General features: G+C 32.6%; 2 protein-coding genes and 3 pseudogenes across 3 annotated transcripts; 1 reads left to right on the top strand and 4 right to left on the bottom strand.

The window, feature by feature from the left end:
- Nucleotides 1-1,155: 1,155 nt before the first annotated feature.
- LOC104700231 (protein VASCULATURE COMPLEXITY AND CONNECTIVITY-like) lies at nucleotides 1,156-2,396 on the top strand. Its single transcript, XM_010415715.3, has 3 exons — nucleotides 1,156-1,549; nucleotides 1,668-1,873; nucleotides 1,980-2,396. Exons 1-3 carry the CDS (start codon nucleotides 1,451-1,453, stop codon nucleotides 2,167-2,169), a joined length of 495 nt encoding a protein of 164 aa, XP_010414017.1. The 5' UTR covers nucleotides 1,156-1,450; the 3' UTR covers nucleotides 2,170-2,396.
- A 1,994-nt stretch (nucleotides 2,397-4,390) lies between these two features.
- Nucleotides 4,391-7,018, bottom strand: LOC104700230 (beta-amylase 6). Of its 2 annotated transcripts, none has more exons than XM_010415714.3 (7): nucleotides 6,610-7,018; nucleotides 6,057-6,530; nucleotides 5,813-5,977; nucleotides 5,442-5,708; nucleotides 5,135-5,344; nucleotides 4,831-5,064; nucleotides 4,391-4,740 (listed from the first exon to the last, which is right to left on the bottom strand). In XM_010415714.3, the coding sequence occupies exons 1-7, from the start codon at nucleotides 6,766-6,768 to the stop codon at nucleotides 4,537-4,539; spliced, it is 1,713 nt and encodes a 570-aa protein (XP_010414016.1). In that variant the 5' UTR covers nucleotides 6,769-7,018; the 3' UTR covers nucleotides 4,391-4,536. The 2 variants fall into 2 exon arrangements, with proteins under 2 accessions (XP_010414016.1, XP_019082980.1); XM_019227435.2 differs by having other exon boundaries at nucleotides 6,057-6,455; nucleotides 6,610-7,013.
- A 4,446-nt stretch (nucleotides 7,019-11,464) lies between these two features.
- Nucleotides 11,465-12,646, bottom strand: LOC104704284 (F-box protein DOR pseudogene; annotated as a pseudogene).
- Nucleotides 12,647-13,051: 405 nt separating this feature from the next.
- Nucleotides 13,052-14,437, bottom strand: LOC104704283 (F-box protein At5g65850 pseudogene; annotated as a pseudogene).
- A 3,881-nt stretch (nucleotides 14,438-18,318) lies between these two features.
- On the bottom strand, nucleotides 18,319-19,490 carry LOC109125393 (F-box protein DOR pseudogene; annotated as a pseudogene).
- Between the last annotated feature and the right edge of the window lie 2,256 nt (nucleotides 19,491-21,746).

Here is a 21,746-nt window from a genome sequence, read left to right as displayed (position 1 = left end):
CTCCTTATAATTATTTAAAAAACTTTGTATTTTTTTTTATAAATTCTGTAATTTTTGATAATTATCTTTTTACATTATTAATATTTTTTAAAACAAAATATTTTATTTTTATTGTGATCAAAATTTTCTTATTAAATATTAATTTTTCAAAATTTTGTTAATGGCTAACTTTAAAAACCTAAGTTTATATAATAAAATAATTACATTATAATTAACTTGATTGTAATATACAATCAAGTTAAACTAAAAAACTTTATACAGTAGAACCTCTATAAATTAATACTCTTTAAATTAATACTCGCAATAAATTAATAAATTCTTTTGGTCCTAAGTTGGGCCATTGTAAAAAATGACACATTTTGATAAAATAATAAATGAATAGTTTTTTTGAAAATCCTATGTAAAAATATGGTCTCATCAATATTATAAATTAATAATCATATAAACAATATATATATATATATATATATCTAAAAAATATAGTGAAATATGACTCTATTGTTGTTTGGCTATTCTTTAATTTGCATTCTTGTTAGAGCTCATCTATAATCTTTTTCATTGTTGTCTTCTCAAATCGCATCCAAAAATTATGGAAAGTTTTAAATTCGATAATTGCTTCTTTAGTAATTGGTTCTAAATGTATCGCAATATCTTTTTCGACTTCATCTTTACTACGAAGGATAGTACTAGCAATTTTTTCTTAACTCTAAACTTCTAACATTTATCATTTGTATCTAGACAATCTACTAAATAATTGACGTTCATCCTATTACAATAACAAAAATTATAAATTAATAAATTCTTTTAAAATATGAATGATAACAAAAGTATATTATTTTGTAATAGAAAAAAATCAAAATTATAAAATTAAGAAAATCTCTTCATAAATTAATAAAATATTAATTTATCGATAAATTATTAATTTATCGATAAATTAAAACCTCTAAAAATGAATAAAATATTATGATCCCGACCTTATTAATTTATAGAAGTTTTACGGTAGTCTTATTTCCTATTTTAACAAAAAGAAATAAGCCAGAAAAAAAAAACCCTACTAAAAGATACAAATATCTAACAAGAGAAATGAGTAAAATATATATATATATATATATATATATATATATATATATATATATATATATATATATATAACAAGAGAAATATCTTTTTCTTTCATTTCAACTTTTTGGTTCTTCTATCTCTTTCTCCCTCTTTTTCTTCCACACCCTCGTAACTTTACCCAAGACTTCTTTTATATAAAGTATAAACCCATTTTGTCATAAAAGATCATTACTCATTAAACTTTCCCACTACCCATTCTCATTCCTTCTTCAACCAACATTCTCCCCATCAGATAGAAGCTCCCTTATCTTAATTCACATTTTTAAAATTTTGTGTTCTCAAAGTTTCACCATTAAACTTAATTCTTGGTTACTAAAAGAGTTTGGAAATGGCAAAGATTGTAGGCATTCTTCTTTGTTTAGTCATTGTGGGCTTGGATGTAGGTGCTGCAATCCTCGGAATCCAAGCTGAAGTCGCCCAAAATCAGGTAATATATATACATACACATATACTCTACGAGATTAAATGGTTTTTCCGAAGAACCTTGGACCTTGGACCTCTTGCATATGCTAAAAACGGTGTGGTGTTGCATATGTGAATGTCAGGTGAAGCACATGAGGCTATGGTTGTTTGAGTGCAGAGAACCGAGCCAGGACGCGTTTAGGCTCGGTCTAGGTGCAGCCGCGATATTGGTAATAGCTCATGTCCTACTCAACTTGGTCGGAGGCTGTCTCTGTATTTGCTCTCAAGACGAGTTTCAAAGATCTTCTTCCTCTAGGCAAATCTCTATGGTTTGTCTCGTCCTCACTTGGTACGTTAATAATACAACAAATCTAATCTTCTTTGGGGGCATTAATAATAATTGTGTGGTCCAAGTAAAATAATGACACGTGAATGATTGGATATTGTAACCACAGGATTGTATTCGCCGTTGGATTCGGGAGTATAGTGATCGGGACGATGTCGAACAGTAAGTCAAGATCCTCTTGTGGGTTCACACATCACCATTTCCTCTCCATTGGAGGGATTTTGTGTTTTCTTCATGCCCTCTTCTGTGTTGCTTATTACGTTTCTGCCACTGCGGCCAAAGACGAAGCTGCTAAGTGACGACAAAGTGGCACGATCAATGATGGTTCACAGGTGGGTCCTTGTCCTTGACTATATTTATATTTTCTGATGACGGTAACTGTGTTAAACAGTTTACTATGTATAATCATTTAACCTAAGTTTCTATTTTATTTTCTTTATCTGAATTCGTTTCACTTATTTCGAAGTCACTTTTGTAATTTGGAGAGCTGTGTCATTTTGACTAAAAAATGAAAGCTTTTGTGTCACGCTCTGTTGTTGCATGTGGGTTTAAAATGCACTAATGAGTAATGATAATGACGTTTAGAATTTTTTACATATTTTAAGAAAATAATGATTATTAAGTTTAAATATTTTTTTACTTTGACTAAAAAGATATTATTTAATTTTAAACTAATAATAATTCAAAATTTTAAATATTTTTAATGATTACTTTTTAAAATTTACAAAACATCAATCTTTGTGGGACAAAAACATACTCCAAAACATCATTCTTTGTAAGAGAGAGAGTAATAAAGAAAAAGAGTATCAAGTGATACTATAGAGTAGAAAATTGGAAGGACATCTTATTTTCCCCTCGGAACTATCATATCGTACCAGATTCACATCAAACTTTGACCTCGTTTTATATCTCCCACAAACTTAAGTGCTCCACCTATTTCATCCCAAATTAATGGTTTTATTGCTATTTCTCCAATTTTTTTGGTTTAAACGGTTTATTAACCAAATCTAATAAAACCGACGTAAATCTGGTATAAAACCAATATTTTAAACCAGACAAACATTAAAAACTTGATCCGACCGTAAACAATCTGATCCAAGATCTTCTTCTTCTTCACCCGGTTCTTCAAGCTAAAAAAAATATCCACAACAAAAGAATTCTTATATCACTCAAAATCATATGCATAAAGATATATCTAAGAACAAATGATTCCAAAGAGCAACGAATCAAGCTTCATGCTTCACACAACACTCAAAATCAGATGTTAGCTCATAAAACAACAAGGTCAAGCTAAGTTCTAAAGAGATGAGAACTCAATAGTTTCGATTTCACATCAAATAGATTATAATCTGAAACAGTACCGAGTTGATTGAAACATGTGAGAGATAATCAAATACAATGAACAGAGCTGATTGAATCGAAACCTAATTCACACCAAATTAAAACTAAAAACCAAATCCCCAAATACTTTTAACTTCAGCAGCAGTGGCAGTGGAAGAGACGACAGTCGGCGTTCTTCGATCGATGTACTTCGACGCTGGCGTTCTCCGATCTGGTTCTATCCAAAGTGGAACGTCGTGTAAAAAAAAGAATTACAGTAAATCACAAAACCTAATATTAAAATCGATTACAGTCACTACCTCTGAACCGTGAGAGGTCCAAGAACCGAGAGCAGCAATGGTGAGCCATGAATATAGGAAAATTTTCACACACCAAACGAAGAAATTTGAGCTGAATTTGAAATCTTAGAGAGATGATGAGGGAGTGAGAGAGAGAGAGAGAGACAGAGCCAATACGGACAGGAAGAGAGATTGAGATTTCACTCACTTGGGATTAATTCTAAAGATTTTAACTTCTTTTTGGGTGAGATTGGATATCTCAATTGTTTTTTTTTGGTCAAGCTTTTTCTGTTTTTCTTTTTTTTTAATTTTGGTTAAATTTTTTGTTTTCTTCACCTGGTTTAATGAGTTTAATTTTAAAATTGGGTTCAAGTAAGGTTTAATCTGGTTAGTAGGATTTGTTAATTGGTTAAGTAAATATTAAACCAACAATAAACTATACAAACCATATTTATGGAGAATTAGATGATAAGTTTTAATACGACGGAGAAATAGCAATAAAACTATCAATTCGGGGAAAAATAGGTAGATTAGTTAAGTTTGTGGGAGATATAGAACGAGGTTAAAGTTTGATGTGAATCTGGTACGATATGATAGTTTCGAGGGGAAATAGGACGTCATTCCTAGAAAATTGCACAAAGCTCCGGCCTAAAATCCGACCAAAAGAGTAGTTCTTATTCCTTTGTAAAAAACTGCTTTTTGATGTTTTTCAAAATGTCTTAAGTTGTCAAATCCTGTTAGAGCTAATAAATATTTCTTATTTGTTGTGTATTACTGTATTTCATGTTCACCCTTGAGAGTTTTTTTTTTTTTTTTGAACCAATCTTCATCCTTATAGTGTAGAGAGTTAAGAGTTTTTTTTTTTTTTTTTGGTCAACACACGAGAGAGTTAGAGTTTATATGAAGAAACTAAAGCTTATCATAGGGTGATATATTTACTGTTATATATTTATCTCAAGTATACATATTTACGTATTCACTTTTTCATTTTTTTTTACATATTTATCTCAGAAATATTGTAAGGCTAGATTTTTCGCTAAGCATTCTCTAAGACTTCTTCCTCAAGAATGTGCTTCGCAGTCTAGACAGTACACTTTCATAAGGTCTAATACTCGTGTCTGTCTCTGCCAGCCATGGAAATGGATCAATTGGTTCTGTTTCTTCCATAAACTTCTCCAACGATTCATCGTTTCTCGATCTTTCCAATGGAAACAGCTTGTGATTGTACCTTTCAGGCTCTGAACAATACTCCTGAAACATAAAACAAATACAACTTCAAAAAAATCTGAATGAATCTTGAATCAAAGACAGTTCTCTAGGAAGGCTTTTTGGATTGCTTACTTGGTTCGCGTGCATTCGTTTCAAGAACGTTTTAAACGTTGAGAAATTCGGTTCGCTGAGAAGCTTATCAGATAATCGGAGATATGTGAAGCCGAACATCCTCGGTTTACCATCTTGGTTAATCCCATTAGGTCGTGCGTTTAGTATAATCTGGTTATATCCATCTCTATCGAATCTCGGGAGCGCATTTTCACCCGCAACTTCAATACCTTCACTCCATCCACAGCTCAAAACCTTCAAAAGGAAACCATTCTAAGTAGCATACAAACAAGAGTGTGTTATTTAATGAGATCAATTTTCTTACTTGCTGAACAAGTTCTTGCGGTCCACTCTTAGCTATTGCTGGTTGTTCTGTGTTTCTCATCTCTAGGCAAGTGAAATTCAAGATAGCGTGATGTCTACGCATCATTTTCGCCATTGCACGGTACCCGTCTCTGTTTTTGAGATTGTAATAACCCGCTGTAAGTTCTGCAGCATGACTTTCAGTTTTGTACCACCAATGGATTCCAGAGACCTGATAGATAAATCAGGACGATACAAAAAAAAAACTATAAATTTTTTGATCATGTTTCTAATGCATTAAGATAAACCCTACAAGATTTTTGATTTACTTTTGCAGCTAACTTGAGTTTACACCCAAGAAACACTTTATTAGCTTCATCAAGAATCTGATCACCATGGAGAAGTAACTTTCTGGAGTACCATGACAAGAAGAATTGTCCTTCTTCCTTAAGGTAAGTCCCATTCGAGTACTCGAAAAACTCGGTTTCTTCTGGAAGGTTATTGTATTCCCCTGCATTTTCTGGAAGTTTCCATTCAGGATGCCCAATTCTTCTAACTTCCTCTTCATAATCTGATCTAAGATACTTGTCATAACACTGTGAGATTGAAAAAAGACCATATAACATAAACTTGTAAAAGCTCTGTTTTCCTTTTTTCAAACCCTAAAGAAATTAAGAGTCTTATTTTCATTTTTTCTTACTTGAAATTCTCCAATTCCTGGAAAAACCCATCCTTGAGTCTCACTGTAAGAAGGATATCTAAGCTCTCCAGCAGGACCAAGCCCTACTTCAATGTCTATTATGACTCCAGAGCTAATTAAATCTTCCATGTTCTCTCTAAAGCTCTTCATGTAGTCTCTGTACATCTAGCAAACAGAGCAAGGAATATATAAATATATAAACGCAACTCTCCTAGGGTTGCAAATTCAAGAGTTTTCTTCATACCTCAACAGCTGTTCTTCCTTGGAAAAGAGACAAGTTATCTACAGAGAGAGACAAACACTCTTTGTTTCTGTTACCACTCTTGTTCGTATAGAAGATATCTGGATTCGAATCACCGACTTCGAGCACCCATTTCGGTATCGGGATGTTAACATCGTCTCCTATGTTCCCTCCACATCTATGAAACGACATTATAGCTTGTAGTTTCAGTCCAAAGCTTTGCACGATCTCAAACAAGCTCCTGTAAGCACTCCACTGGTATTGCTTTGGACCTTTTGATTCAACGATTCCCCACCACACATCAACCATCACTCCATCTACTTGACTCTGTTTCAGTTTCTTGAGCTGTTTCTTGAGTTTCTCTTCGTTTTCAAGAACGTTATCGTTCGTGATGACTCCAAGCTGAAGCATGACGTATACAGGAACATAGTTGGTCAACATTTTGTCTTCATACGCCGTCGTATTGAACTTCGTTGCCTGTGTTTTCAAGCTTAAGGATGCAAAACACACAAAAGCAGAGAGTTATCTAGACTCAAAAAGCCTTGTTATCACTAACCTTTGTCTCTGTTGTAGAAGAAGCAGTGACTTGAGGCGTTCTTAAAGATCTCTCCTGGATTGAGAATCTCCATTGGACTCGTTTATTGCTTTCTTCACTTTTCACGAAAACCGAAGATCCTTTGTGGAGATTTGTTCCGTTGATCAAATTAGGGTTCATCAATCCTACTACGCTTGTCAACCTTGCATTTGAAGGAACTACATAAATCCTTTACTGGATCATCATGATCAAACACAACTGCTTTGTTTTCTATATTTTTTTTTCAGTTATATTTTATTTGCTAATTTTCTGGCGCGTTCGTACGCTATCAACAAAACGTGGCCATGATTTTCTTGCCCAATTGATTTTTTTTTTTGAATTTTTGTATTTTTGTTTAGTCACGTTTCTGTTCCTGATTTTGCAATTTCTCGGAAAATAGAGGAATGAATGATCATTTTCATCATATTTCATAAATATCTATGTGATATTTTTTTCATTTGCTTATGACCTTATAAAAGTTTGACAATCTTATACTAATATTTAAGACTAGAAAGTTACCCATGCTATGTGTGGATTATAAAATTAAATGTTTTGTAAGTAAAATCAAATTTTCATTAAATTATATATGAAATATACATGTTATTATTTATATATGCCTTGAAAAGAATTTATAAATATATAATTATGAAGTGTGTTAAAAGAATGACAATTTTCACAAATTGCATTTTAGTTTTAAATTTAGCACATCCTTCCTAAAATTCTAAAATACTAAAATAGCATCATGACATTTAATTTTATACTCTAAATACTAAGTCATATCACTTCAAAATTATACCCTAAATGTAAAATACAAAATTGAAACAAAAAAAATTTAGATAACCATTGGAAATAATGGTGTAAGTTTTTCTCAGTATAACGACGGATGTAGTAAGGGTTACAAGAAAATAGACATGAGGTATGATTGGTAACTCAAACAATATCAATGCGATATAAAAGTAGTCTTGCTTTTGTACAGGTTTTTCTACTTGTTAATTTATACTACTTTTAACGATTGATATATATCTATGATGAAAGTATTGAGTTTACAATATTTATATATATATATATATATATTAAATATTTTATAATAGGTCTCGGTAAAGTTTGGGAAGTGATTCCAAAGAGGCATAAAGAAGTATGTGAACTTTTGACCATGTATATATGCATTACAAAGAGGCATAAAGAAGTATGTGTTCTGCAGCATGACTTTTTTTATCAATATGCAAAATAATTTTTTTTTTTTTTTTGTAATAGGGATAAAGAACTTTTAAAAACGAAAAACAAAACAAATGTATGAAACATAAACTTAGAAATTTATTTTAGTTGAAGATCAGAGGACTTAAGAAGAAACATCTAAGGTACCTACAACTATAATATTATGAGTAAATGTTCAAAGCCAAAGGGATTATGCTTTACGTCGAGCATTGGGCTCATCTTCATCACTAATGACTTCCAACTATAGTTTAAAAGTTAAAAAAATCACATTACAAAACAATACAAAAACTTTAAATCATGACTATCATAAAACATAATCCTTTGAAAGAGGCTAATAAACATTGACAAGACTCTGATACCAAAAAAAAAACATTGACATGGTTTTGTAAACGATTTCTTCAAATAGTCATAGAGAAATTAATCTGTTAATCATCATACTGCTTGACATCATTTAAAAAAAACTTCATAAGAATAAAAAAAATATCATGGGAAATGATAGGAAAAGAAAGACATATAGTGCGTTCGTTTTCTTTATTATTATTTATGTGGCACTGAATCTTATATAATACATTAAATATTTTATTAAGTTTGTAAGGAATTCCATTGACACATTATTCTGAGTAAACATATTCATGGCAATAAATACAGTTATAAAGCATATTAATTGTAATTAATTTTGTCCTATGCATTATTGCAACATGAACAGTTTGAACAAAAGAAAACGTCCACCCATAATGTGTTAAAGGTAATTGACTGAGCGAAGTAAATGTGACCTAAAGAAACTGAACAAATAAAATGTCCAAATTAAAAAAAATGTGTGTAGACAATTTAGTTTTAAGCAATAATGTGTCTTTTTATTTCATTAAAGTTGAAAAAAAAACAATTTCTCGTAACTCTACTTTATTATAGTTTAATATATAGTAAATATTGACATTTGAAACCGATAAAAAATAGTAAGTAATAAAGTTACAGTTGTGATAAAAAAATAAGTAAAGAATTTATAAATCATAATAACAAAATAGAATAAATATATTCTTGTAAAATAAATTACTTTTTCTTTAACAAAAGTAAACAATAGTGATCTATGAAATAATACTAAATAAAAAACCAAGAATAAATAAAGATTTGGTAGACGAAGAGTAAAGAAATTTAAAGGAAAATTAGTGAGAAATTTACAAATCATATAAATTAAAATAGATATATTCTTGTAAAATGGATTACTTTCTCTTTTTTTTTTTACCAAAGTAAACTATGTAGATTTTTACTATGAAATAATACTAAATAATAAAACAATTAAAGATTTGGTAGAGGAAGATAAAAGAAATGAATATTTTTTGAAGTAAATAAATAAATGGATCAAACTTCAAATTAATGTTAAGTACACGTGTCGCAAAAATAGAACATCAAATGTCGCATCGATAGGCAAAATAATAAAAAAAACCTTGTCACATTATATAAGACTAGATAAGGCCCGCGTTATTACGCGGATTAAAATTAAAAAAAATTATTAAGAATAATTAAGTAGTAATATACGTGTTTTTATATTTTATCTTGTAACATTTTAATATTGAATATACACCTCTCATATTTCATTTTAATACTCTCTCAGTTCCATTATATAAGAGTTTTCAGGCTTCTTTTGCTCTATTTTCTCAAATTTCTATGTACATACAATATTTATTAATATAACAATTTATGACTATTTGAACTATGCAATATTTTATTCTATTGGTTGAAGTTTTATAAATGACATAATATTTATTGTTTATTAATTTTTGTGTAAAACACAAAAATTCTTATAGGACAAGGATTACCATTTAAATACCTATATCATCATAATAAACCATAATTTAAATTTAATTACATATTTCATCTTAATGCATAAAAATAAATATTTTATATCAAACACAATTAATACATCATATCAAATCTATATCTTAGTAAGAATTGAAAATACAAATAAAAAGTAACAAAATATAAATCGCAAAAAAAAAAACTGAATCAACATTATTTAAGATATATTTGTTATGTTGTTATCTCATAAGTACTAATTTTACCTCATGTCTTAATCAATTTTAAATGAGTGAAAATTATAAAATAAAAAAATATATAAAGATATGAAGACATTCTCATTAAATAACTGAAGATTCATTCCTATAAGTTATAATTTATTGTGAATTATCTTATGTTTTAACATATGCATTACAAAAATACATGTGTTGAAATTATAAAATCAAACATTAAAAAATTACTAATATTCTTCAATGATTTTTTAAAAATGATACATAATAATATTTGAAGATTTTTTATTCTAAAATAAATTTCATCGTTATAAATTCAGTTTAATAATCACATTTAACAATCTATTTCATCGTAAAACCATAATTCACTTCTTCATGGATTAAAGTTAAAATTTTAATAATAAAAATAATATGAGCATCATATGAGATAATATGTATATTGATTAGAATTTTAAATTTAACAATAAGAATAATCAGTAAAAAAATCAGTTAACATCCACAAAAATTTGGAAATCCAAAAATATCCTAAATATTATTCTTCTATATGTCATAATTTCATAAGTAATACTTTTGTCAAGTTTCATCAATTAACCAAAAATTCATTCCTACAAACTCATTTTTTGTATTTTGATTCTTCAGGTTTCTCATATTACTACATGCATTAAAATCTTTAAATTAAAACATGTAAAACTATACTAATACTCATCATGTATTAATCTTTTTAAAAGTTCATTATTCTTTCAAGGTTTTGTGTACTTAATTATAATAAAAATTTATATTACAAAGATAAATACAATTTATACCCGACTAAAACTATGTTAAATAACTTATGTTATTCTTTTTAACTTTGTTATTCATTATTTATTGATTAATATACATGCTTAATAAATTAAGTTTTTGCTTACACATGTCAAATTTTATTTAGAACATACATATAATATAATTAGCATACAATAGAAAATATATTGATTTTGTTAGTTTTTCTTTTTGATTTAGGAACATAAATTTTTAAAAATATAAACATGTAAAAAAAAATTTGACACTTGTCAACATCTTATCAATATATTTAACACGTGTCATGTTACCTTTAACATCTAAGTTTTATTGTTTTATACAATAAGATGTGTATAATTGCAAGATCAGGTTGCCGCATCTTTTAAAACCCACACCATAATTCTTCTACGGCTCCCATTAACACAGCAAGACCCTTCAAACACAAGTGAACCTATTTGACCATTGTAGTTGATCAGATATGCATGACCCAATTCTGTAATGAAAGCTGTTTTTTTCATTGCTTTAATTCTCAGACCTAACATCATAGCAAACGATCATGAAAACTCGGAAAGATCTATTGATCATTCCACATTATAAACCACCCATCAATTAACTCAAATAAAAGAGGTATTTTCTAGTATAACTGTATAATCAAGATGGAAATTTTCGAATTAAACGCATTGATGCTCACGCTAAAGAGTAAACAAGTGAAAATAGTCATCCACAAGTGAAAAAAAAAAAAAAAAAAAATCCAATAAGATAAGGAGAGTAATAAAACACTGCAGACTAGCTCTGTGACAAATCATATACCTCAATTTATAAAAGTCTTAAGTAAAACATTTGGGCATAAGCGTCACGTCCTCTACATAGTCTGAAAAGGTGAGAAGTTCACGATCCACATTCGGTTTCACTCCTTGGATTTGAAGTTTTACGGCTGTCTTTTCCTCGACATTGTAGTAGATAACGTAGAAAGGCCCAAATGCATAGGACGGGGACAACACAATTTCATTTGCCAGGGTCAGTCCAACAAAGCTAAAATAGGTCGTTTCAACTATACTTGGCCACAAAGCGGGTAATACGTATGTATGCTTCCACCATTCCTGCTTTTCGGCATCTTCTAGAACATACATCGTAATACTTGTACTTGTTCTACCAACCGAGCTAGACCCTTGAGACGACACAAGTGAACCTAATTTGCCATTGTAGTTTACCAGAGTTCCAACACGGAAATTTTCCACGTCTTCAACAAATCTGAACTTCTCAGACCTGACATCAAAGCAAACGACTATGGAATCCTCTCCATACATATCGGTAGCAGCTGTGTAATACAAAACACCATTGATGCATATCCCTTTACTCTGAAAAACATAATGGTGTCTGCGACATTCTATCATTCTCCATGAAGGTTCCCTAGTTCCTAATGTTAGAACTTGATGCTCCTCAAAAATCAGGTCTCTTCCATTAACTAACCATGTCATGGACAATACCTTGTAGATTTTACCAATGGGATCATACCCTAAATAGCTATGCAGCCCAACCCTCCTCATTGTCTTCACCTTCGGTAAAAGAAAAGACTGTCCCGTGCTAGGGTTACATATCACAAGCTCCAACAATGGATTTGTCCTCCCCCTTACGATCCGCTCACTTCTAAAACAGAAGAAGCCATTGACAGGACTAATATTAGCGTAACGACAATGAAAAGAAAAACGCGCTTTAAAGTTGACTGTTACAGCAGCAGGCGAGTTGTTCTTCTCATCTGGATTATTTTGAGGCTGAGGTGACGAGAAGAACAAAATACTATCGTATCCTTTGAAGGCGAACAATATCTGTGGGCGAGCCGAAGATTTAGTCAAGAACAACTCCGTGAAATGGGGAAGTGCAAGTATGGTGGCCCAGTGCTTCGATACACAACGACATCTCGCTATAGCTTTCGCCGGCAATCTCAAAAGTATTTCGATGAGGAGATCAACATGGATCGGCCCTGACCCTGAGCTTTCTCCTCCATTCATTGAGGTCGTCGTATTGCCATACAATAAGTTTAGAACCCTAGAAAGAGTATTCTACACTTCCACGATTGTAGGAGGCCAGGCCAACCTTGAGAAAGAGTACGACCCTAAAGTTTATCTCAATGGGCTGAGACGTAGTCCAACATGGAGCCCCTATAAGGTGAGATTCTTTAATCCCTATTTTTTTTTTAAGTCGGATTTTGAGAAACAAGTCTTAATAACGTCGTCACGTTGAACTATGTATGTCCTCTGTTCTTCCCAATTCATTCATCATGATCAAAGACTTTTTACCCAATCACGAACAAGCATTTTTTTATTAATGTGTAGTTGACAAAGAAAAAAAAAATTTACGATGACAAAAAAAAAATAAAAATAAAAATAAAGTAGAGAAGAAAACAAAACCAATAGTTTTTAAAAAACCCAAAATAATGTAACCAAAAACAAACATAAAGTAGATTATTACAAAAGTCATAAGATCCCATCCATAGGAATTGACGAGAACCAAAAGATAAAAGTAGCTTTTGGTACAAAAGATAAAGGAAATTACAAAGTCTTTAACTACAACAGTAGCTCAAGATTAACGTTCTCGACATGGTCTAAACAGGTGTAAACCTTACGATTCTTACCCGCTTCCAGTCCATGGAGTCCAACTCTTACGATCGTCTTTCTCTCGATATTGCAGTAGACAACGCATGAAGGCATCATACGTTCTATCCAGAACACAACTTCATTTGTTCGAGTCACTCCAACAAAGTGTACCTCGGTAATTCCCACTATATCTTTCCACAAATTAGGAGGAAATACGTATGTATGCTTCGACCATACTTGCTTTCCGACATCTTCTAGAACCAGCAACTCAAGACTTCCATCACAAAACCAATCAAAATCACACTCATATAAACCTAATTTACCATTGTAGTCTATCAGATATCCATCACGCGCTGCTCTATAGACATCTTCCACGACTATAATAGACTTAAAACTTTCAGACCTTACATCAAAGCAAACTATCATGCTATCCCCTGAAGACCTATTAGTAGCTGGATAATACAAAACACCATTGATGCATATCCTTTTACGAGGCAAATCATGAGGTATGCGACAGTAGATCATTCTCCACGAAAGTTCTCGAGTCCTTAAAGTCAGAATTCGATGCTCACCACACGCCCATGTATTTTCATGACGCCTGGTCATGGACAATACCTTGAACTGTTTATCAACTGGATCATATCCCAAATAGCTTATCACCTTAACTCCCTTTGTCGTTACTTTGGGTAAAGGTAAGGACTGACCGGTGCTAGGGTTACATATCACCGGCACCGTTTCCGTCCTTCCCCTTGGGATCTCCTTTGTATAAATAAGACAGACCAAGCCATGAACAGATTCACTCATTTCACAAAAAACACCATCAAAGGAGAGCTTCATATGATAATCAGCGACTATGGGAGAAGAGTTCTCATCCGGATTTTGAGGTTGAGGGGAGGAGAAGAAACAGAACCTGCCGTGTTATTGGTAGGCGAACAATAGCTGCGGGCGAGCCAAAGATCTGGTCAAGAACAACTCATTGAAATGGGGAAGGCGAAGTGTGGAGGCCCAGAGCTTCGATACGCAGCGACATGCAGCTACAGATTTCGCCTGCAGCCTCGAGCATATGTCGATGGTTTGATCAACTGGGATGTGTGGCGATGAGTTTTCTCGTTCGTTCTCTGGTCGTGCATTGCGTTGGGTGATGGTAAGACGATCCTCCGAGACGGTTTTTCGCCGTTTTTTCATGGCTGACGGAGACTTCGGCTCTTCTCTTTCACTTTTTCAAAGGGAATGACCTAATGAGTATAATCTGAAGCTTATCTAAACGGCTAGAGATATATTGTAGTGCAAACTGATTTGTGACAATGGTTTGAGAAGAAGCCCATGCAAGTTTTACAAATAAAATTATAGATGGGCTGTTTTTTTTCTTAGTCGCTCAACTAGCCACCCCGACTAAAAAGAATTAAAGGCCCAGTCCAACTTATTATTGAGGGCGATAAAATAGCGTTTTTAATAACATTATCGTATTATAAAGATTAGTGTTTCATGGTGTTATTAATATTCTTTTTTTCTTGTAGTGTGCCCAAATACTTTCATTATTCATCGTAAGTTCGTAACCATCAAAACTAAAGATGTTTTAAAAATTTACACCAAAAAAAACAAACAACAAATAATGAATTCTCTAGGTGCTGATTTTATAGTACTTTGTTGTCGCGTTGGTCTTTGTGTGTCGCTGGGATTATTTTTTGCCATTGAAATAGTATAGTTTTCAGGTCATCGTTGGTGGCGGACTATTAAAAAAATAGGCAGTATTCTCCCCGTTTCAAAATATAAAATGGTTTAGATATTTATTTTATGTTATAAGATACTAGGGAGTTTTACAAGTTTTTAATGTAAATTTAAATGTATTAATAACCTTTAATCATTAATATGTTGAATCTTTTCTAATTAAATAAAAATAATTTAATTAAAAAAAAAAACAAATTATCCACCTGATATGATGAATCTTTAGAGCATGTTGAATCTTTTCTAACTAGTTGAATCTTTTACCTTAAACATCTTTAGAGCATGTGTAAAATACACCCGTTAAATTTTCCACCAATATAACATATTTTTTTTTTGTAGTAAAGTGTAAGTTTTAGAATATGTTCATAATTTTATACTTTCACTGGTGGAGTCTCTTATCAATATATATATAATACTTTTTTGTTTTTGGAAACTATCGCTCACTGTAATCTAATAAGAGTAAACAAAGGAAAAAAAGTAACTCAATAAGTCAAGGACAGTGGTAAAATCGATGAATTGAAGAGAACCTAGGGCCAAACCAGTTATGGTACAAAAACATTTCAGAGTTCTAAAAGCCTAACTAAAACACTTACAAAAGTTTCACGTTTTCTATATGATCTAAATAAATGTAAACTATATTACCTAACGCTTCCATATAATATATCATGGTTTTTGTGGTTTTTAACTATGGTATAACTGTGCTTTTTGAGTCTTTTTATTTGTTTTCTAGGTTATTTTTGATTCTTTATAGGTTTAGGTACTCATTGGCACGGATGGAACGCAAATGAGCTAAAAAGGATAATTTGGAGCATAATCAAAGCATTAAGGCTGATCGGAGACGAGTTGAAGAGTATGCATCAGTCGATGCATCATTAAGCATCGATCGATGCAGTGCCCAAAAGCCGAATCGGAAGTTTCCTCTACAAGCTTTAGAAGATTTACAAAATTTGCCCAAGTTTTCCTTATTTGCAATTAAGGTCCAAGACATGTTTTAGAGTATATTTAGGATTTTTTATGGTCATTGTGAAGACCTAAGTTTTTCTCTAGAGAGTTTTATTCTGCAACCTTATTATTGAGAGCTTTGGGAGAGACAGATCTGATTACATCTGTAGAGAGAAGATTCTTAAACTCCCTTCTTATTTCTTAATTTAAATTGCTTATTCTTCAGAAAAAAATGTTTTGTTCTTCATTAAACATGTCTGAGTAGTTTGCTTGTTAGGTTTAGTGTTTTTCTTAGGGTTTTTATGATTTATTAGATCTGTTATTTTTAGGATTCATTATCTTGTGTGATTTTTATCTTAGGTTGTTCTTCATATTAATTCTTGATTGATCACCTAGAATTAATACCTTAGGAAAATAAATTGATATGAGAGTATAATTGATTTTCTTGATAAAACCTTTTGATGAACAAAATTATATCCTGCAAAGAGATTTGATTTAATAATTTTGTGAACAATCTAAACTTGTTTTTAAAGCTGATTTTTAACCTTGAATTTTACAAAGAGATTTGGATTTTCTGGCTTTAAATTTAGATAATATATGCAGTGAGAACTGATTTATTTTACAAAAGAGTTTAGAGTTCTAGATCTGATCTTAATTGCTTGAATCCTAATTATTTGTTGATTTAATAATTTATAATTTCCTGAGAAATTCCCTATGCCTAGCTCTTTGACCATTTTAATTTACAACACTTTTTAATTATGTTTCTGCATTTTTTTTGAATTAATATTTTGATTTGGCATAATTAAGAGATTAATAAGTTTATTGTGTGACATAGAGTATCTGTGGATTCGACTCCTAAAGTATTACAACTGCAAAGCTGTTAGTACTATTAGGGTATTACAATTTGAGCATATCAAATTTTGGCGCCGTTGCCGGGGACTCTTTTGATTCACCATTAGATTAAAGTCTTTGATTTTGTCTATTTTTTTTTTTTTTTTTTTTTTACTCACACGCTTTTGTTTCTTTTCTCTTGTGTGTTTCATGTACATGCCTAAGCCTAGCAACAGGAAAAATCCTACTGATCCAGTTGTTAAGCTTACAAACCAAGAGTTAGGACAACTAGAGCGTAAAAACACAAAAGCAGCCAAGTTAGTGAAGATGGTCAAAACACTCATATTGAGAGCTGATGAGGCTAGAGTTTTGAGGGATCAAGAGGGTCATGTGTACAACAAGCAAAGCCAGAAACTTGATGCTGAAGGACGAGTTATTCAGGAAGAACTCGTCGTGGCTGAGGCAGATGCACGTGGCGTCGAGCGATGCAACAATGGCATCGATCGACGCAACCAAGAAGGCATCGACCGCCGCAACGTTGGCGTCGATCGACGCAATGCCAGAACTGGTGCAAATGGTGCGGATTTGGATGGTAACGACCAGCAGAACCCTCAAGGCAGAATGGATAACAATGGTGGCGCGACTATTAAAAAAATAGGCAGTACTCTCTCTATTTCAAAATATGAAATGGTTTAGATATTTATTTTATGTTATAAGATACTAAGAGGTTTTACAAGTTTCTATGTAAATTTAATTGTATTAATAACCTTTAGTCATTAATATGTGGAATCTTTTCTAATTAAATAAAAAATAATTTAATTAAAGAAAAACAAATTATCTACCTGATATGATGAATCTTTAGAGCATGTGTAAATTACACCCGTTAAATTTTCCACCAATATAACATATTTTTTGTAGTAAAGTGTAAGTTTTAGAATATGTTCATAATTTAATAATTTTATACTTTCACTGGTGTGAGTCTCTTATCAATATATAATACTTTTTTGTTTTTGGAAACTATCGCTCACTGTAATCTAATAAGAGTAAACAAAGGAAAAAAGTAACTCAATAAAAGGACAGTGGTAAAATCGATGATTAAAATCGATGAATTGAAGAGAACCTAGGACCAAACCAGTTATGTTAGAATCGATTCTGCTTGGAGCAATGTGAGAATCTAACTGAGCAACTTACATGACACTTGGCTTTATATTATTGGTCAAATTTTTATTTTATAATTTATCTATTTGTTCAATAAATCATTTTTTACAAAAACATTAAAATAATATTTATGAAGTACTCATGTGAATACTCACCGGTAATGATGGTCTAAGACCATCACCAGCCCAACACCGTTCTCAACGTTTCTTTAAAAAAAAAAATTATTATTTTAATCATAATTAATAGTAACCACTCAAAAGTCAGACACATGTTGATATTTGTTGAGAATCGTTCCTTCCACAAGCAACAAAAGAAACAATTCTCTTCTTTATTTCTTCTCTTTCATTATTATATTAATTTATATTAGCAATCTTGTTGATTAGTACTTACTAGTGGATATGCCCTAAAACTAAAAGGCATAACTAAAACACTTACAAAAGTTTCACGTTTTCTATATGGTCTAAATAAGTGTAAACTATATTACCTACCGCTTCCATCCCTTGAATTTCAACTCTTATAATCGTGTTTTTTCTATATTGTAGTAGAAAACATAGAAATGCACGGTTTGGTAGCAGGAGGCCAACACCATTTCGTTTCTCTGAGTCACTTCAACAAAGTGTACATATGTAAATCCAATTACACTTGGCCATAAAGCGGTCAATACATATGTATGCTCCGACCACTCCTGCTTATCGTCATCTTCCAGAATTCGCAACTCAATACTTCTACTCTTCCTATTAAGACAATGTGACTCTTTAGACATAAGTAAACCTAATTTACCATTAAAGTTTTGCAGAGGTGGGTAACCGAGTGGAGTAGTGAAACTATCCGAGACTTTAACGAATCTGAAAGTCTCAAACCTAACATCAAAGCAAATGATTATGGTATCCAATGAATACATATGAACAGCTGGATAATAGAAAACACCATTTATGCATATATCATCATATTATGGAGAATGTGGTATGGAACATTCGATCCTTCTCCATGACAATTCTCCTGTTCCTAAACTCAGAACTTGGTGCTCTTATGACACCACATCTTTTCCTCCATAATTTAACGAGGTCATGGACAATACCTTGTAATATTTGCCAATTGGATCATACCCGAAATAGCTCACCACTCCAATCCTCCTCCTCGTATTAACTTTGGGTAAGGTCAAGGATTGTCTAGTACTAGGGTTGCATATCACTGACACCTTATGCTTCTTCCCTTTAAAGATCCTATGATCTCTAAGAAAGACCAAACCTCTCATAGGACTGAAACTTTCAAATATAAAGTCATACGGAATTTTCATGTGATAAGTGGCGACTACATGATGAGGCGACTTCTCATCCGGATTTTGAGGCTGAGGTGAGGAGAAGAAACAAACCTCACCCTTGTTTTTGCGTTTGCTGGCGAACAAAAGTTGTGGGCGAGCCGAAGATCTGGTCAAGAACAACTCCATAAAATAGGGATGGCCAAGTGTGGAGGCCCAGAGCTTGGATACGCAACGACATCTCGCTATAGATTTGGCCGGCAGTCTTAGAAGTATCTCGGTAATCAGTTCATTTGGGATCTGTTCTGAGTTTTCTCCAACTTTAATTGATTTCTTTGATCGCATATTACCTTAGGTGATGGAAGATCCTTCAATGAGACACTGCTTAAACCCTAGAGTCTCTCTTCCACGACTTCAATTTTATTTATAGAAAAAGTTTGATCTCAAGTTGAAATCGATTGTGATGTGATAGGGCTGAGAGGAAGCCTTTGCAGGGGATGCAATTCTTAAAAATTTTAATGTTTAAAATAGGCTCGGGCTGTTGTGAAAGTAGAGATACTCGAGGGATGTATTCTCTTGTATTATTGATCTTATCGAATAAAGAGTACATTATATAGTAGTTTACAAAGCCCTATCATAATAGGATCCTAAACCGACTTAGAATAGAGAAGGTGGCCAATGGGTCTTATGGATTTGGACATATGAATGGGCTGGTTATGGAGATCCACTACAAGTGATTTACAACACTCCCCCTTGGATGACATAACCATGCAAATGCTAAGAGACCACCGTAATACGCTTGGGGACGCTGCCTCATTAAAACCTTACCAGGAAAACCCATTGGGACAAAACCATGGTAAAAGAAAAAGAGTACAGCACGTATTACTCCCCATGTTCCAAGCATCACTAAAAGTCCTTAAGTCTCCACATTCCAATATGGTGTGTGAGCTTCTTGAATGTCGATGTCGGTAATGATTTGGTGAAGAGATCGGCTTAATTGTCGCAAGATGGAACTTGCACCACTTGAACTTCTCCGGCCTTTTGTAGTTCATATGTGAAGAAGAACTTAGGTAAAATGTACTTCGTCCGATCTCCCTTAATGTACCCTTCCTTCAGATGTGCGATGCTAGCGGTATTGTCCTCATATATGATAGTCGCTTCCTTGTCATTGGCCATGCCACAATCCGACCTGATATGTTGATTCATTGACCTCAACCAAGCACACTCACGGCTGGCTTCATGCATGGCTAAAATCTCGGCATGATTAGATGAAGTGGCCGCAATGGTTTGCTTCATTGAACGCCATGAAATTGTTGTACCACCGTGAGTAAACACATAGCCGGTTTGTGACCAACTAAACCTTCTTTGTTATAGTTAGTATAAAATAAACCCAAATCCAACGTTCCTTGTAGGTAACGCAATACATGTTTGATACCGTTCCAATGCCTTTGGGTCAGACAAAAACTAAATCTTGCTAGGAGGTTCACGGCAAAACAAATGTCTGGTCTAGTGTGGCTAGCCAAGAACATTAACGCTCCTATAGCATTGAGGTATGTCACTTCCGGACCGAGAATTTTTTCATCGTCCTTCTTTAGACCAAATGGATCACTGTCCAAATTTAAGCTTCTCACAACCATTGGACTAGGCAATGGGTAAGACTGGTCTATATTAAATCTCTTGAGTACCTTTTCAGTATATGTCATTTGATGCACAAGGATTCCATTATCTATGTATTCAAGCTGCAATCCCAAACAGAATTTAGTTTTATCTAGGTCTTTCATTTCAACTCTTTCTTGAGATATTCAACTGTTTGGGCGATTTCCCCAAAGGTTCCTAGGATATTCAAATCATCCACATATACTGCTATGATTACAGACCCTTTGTTTGCAAACTTCTTCATAAAAATACATGGACTGATGAGATCATTCTTATAGTCTTCTTTATCTAGATACTCACTTAGTCTATTGTACCACATACACTCACTTTGTTTCAGTCCATAAAGGGATTTGTTTAGCCTTATGCAGTATTGTTCTCGAGAACCACTCTTATCTTTGAGCTCAATACCCTCTGGTAATCTCATATAAATTTCATTATCCAGTGGACCATATAAATATGCGGTCACTACATCCATTAGCCGCAAATCAAGTTTTTCTCTTATAGTCAGACTTATTAAATATCTAAAAATCGTTGAATCCATCACATGGGAGTATGTCTCCTCATAATCTATTCATGGTCTTTGAGAAAATCCTTGTACTACAAGCCATGCCTTATATCTCACGATTTCATTATTCTCATTTATCTTTCTTACAAAGACCCATTTGTGTCCCACTGGCTTTATATCGAATGATGTCCTTAATGAATTCAACTCCACGTCAATGGCTTCTTTCCATTTTAACCATTCTAACCTTTGAGTGCACTCTAATATAGACATGGATTCATGATCCTCATTTATTTCAAGTGCTACCTTGTATGCAAATATTTCATCAATGTCGACATCTTTTCGGTTCCATTTAATTTCAGACATGATATAATTTATTGAGATCTCATTATTATCAATACCTTTAGGACCTTGAGGTTCAGCGTCCCAAACCTCATTCGGTA

Source organism: Camelina sativa, chromosome 7 (assembly GCF_030686135.1).
Source record: "Camelina sativa cultivar CO46 ecotype springtype chromosome 7, ASM3068613v1".
Lineage (NCBI taxonomy): Eukaryota > Viridiplantae > Streptophyta > Magnoliopsida > Brassicales > Brassicaceae > Camelina > Camelina sativa.
This window is presented reverse-complemented; position numbering and strand designations above follow the sequence as displayed.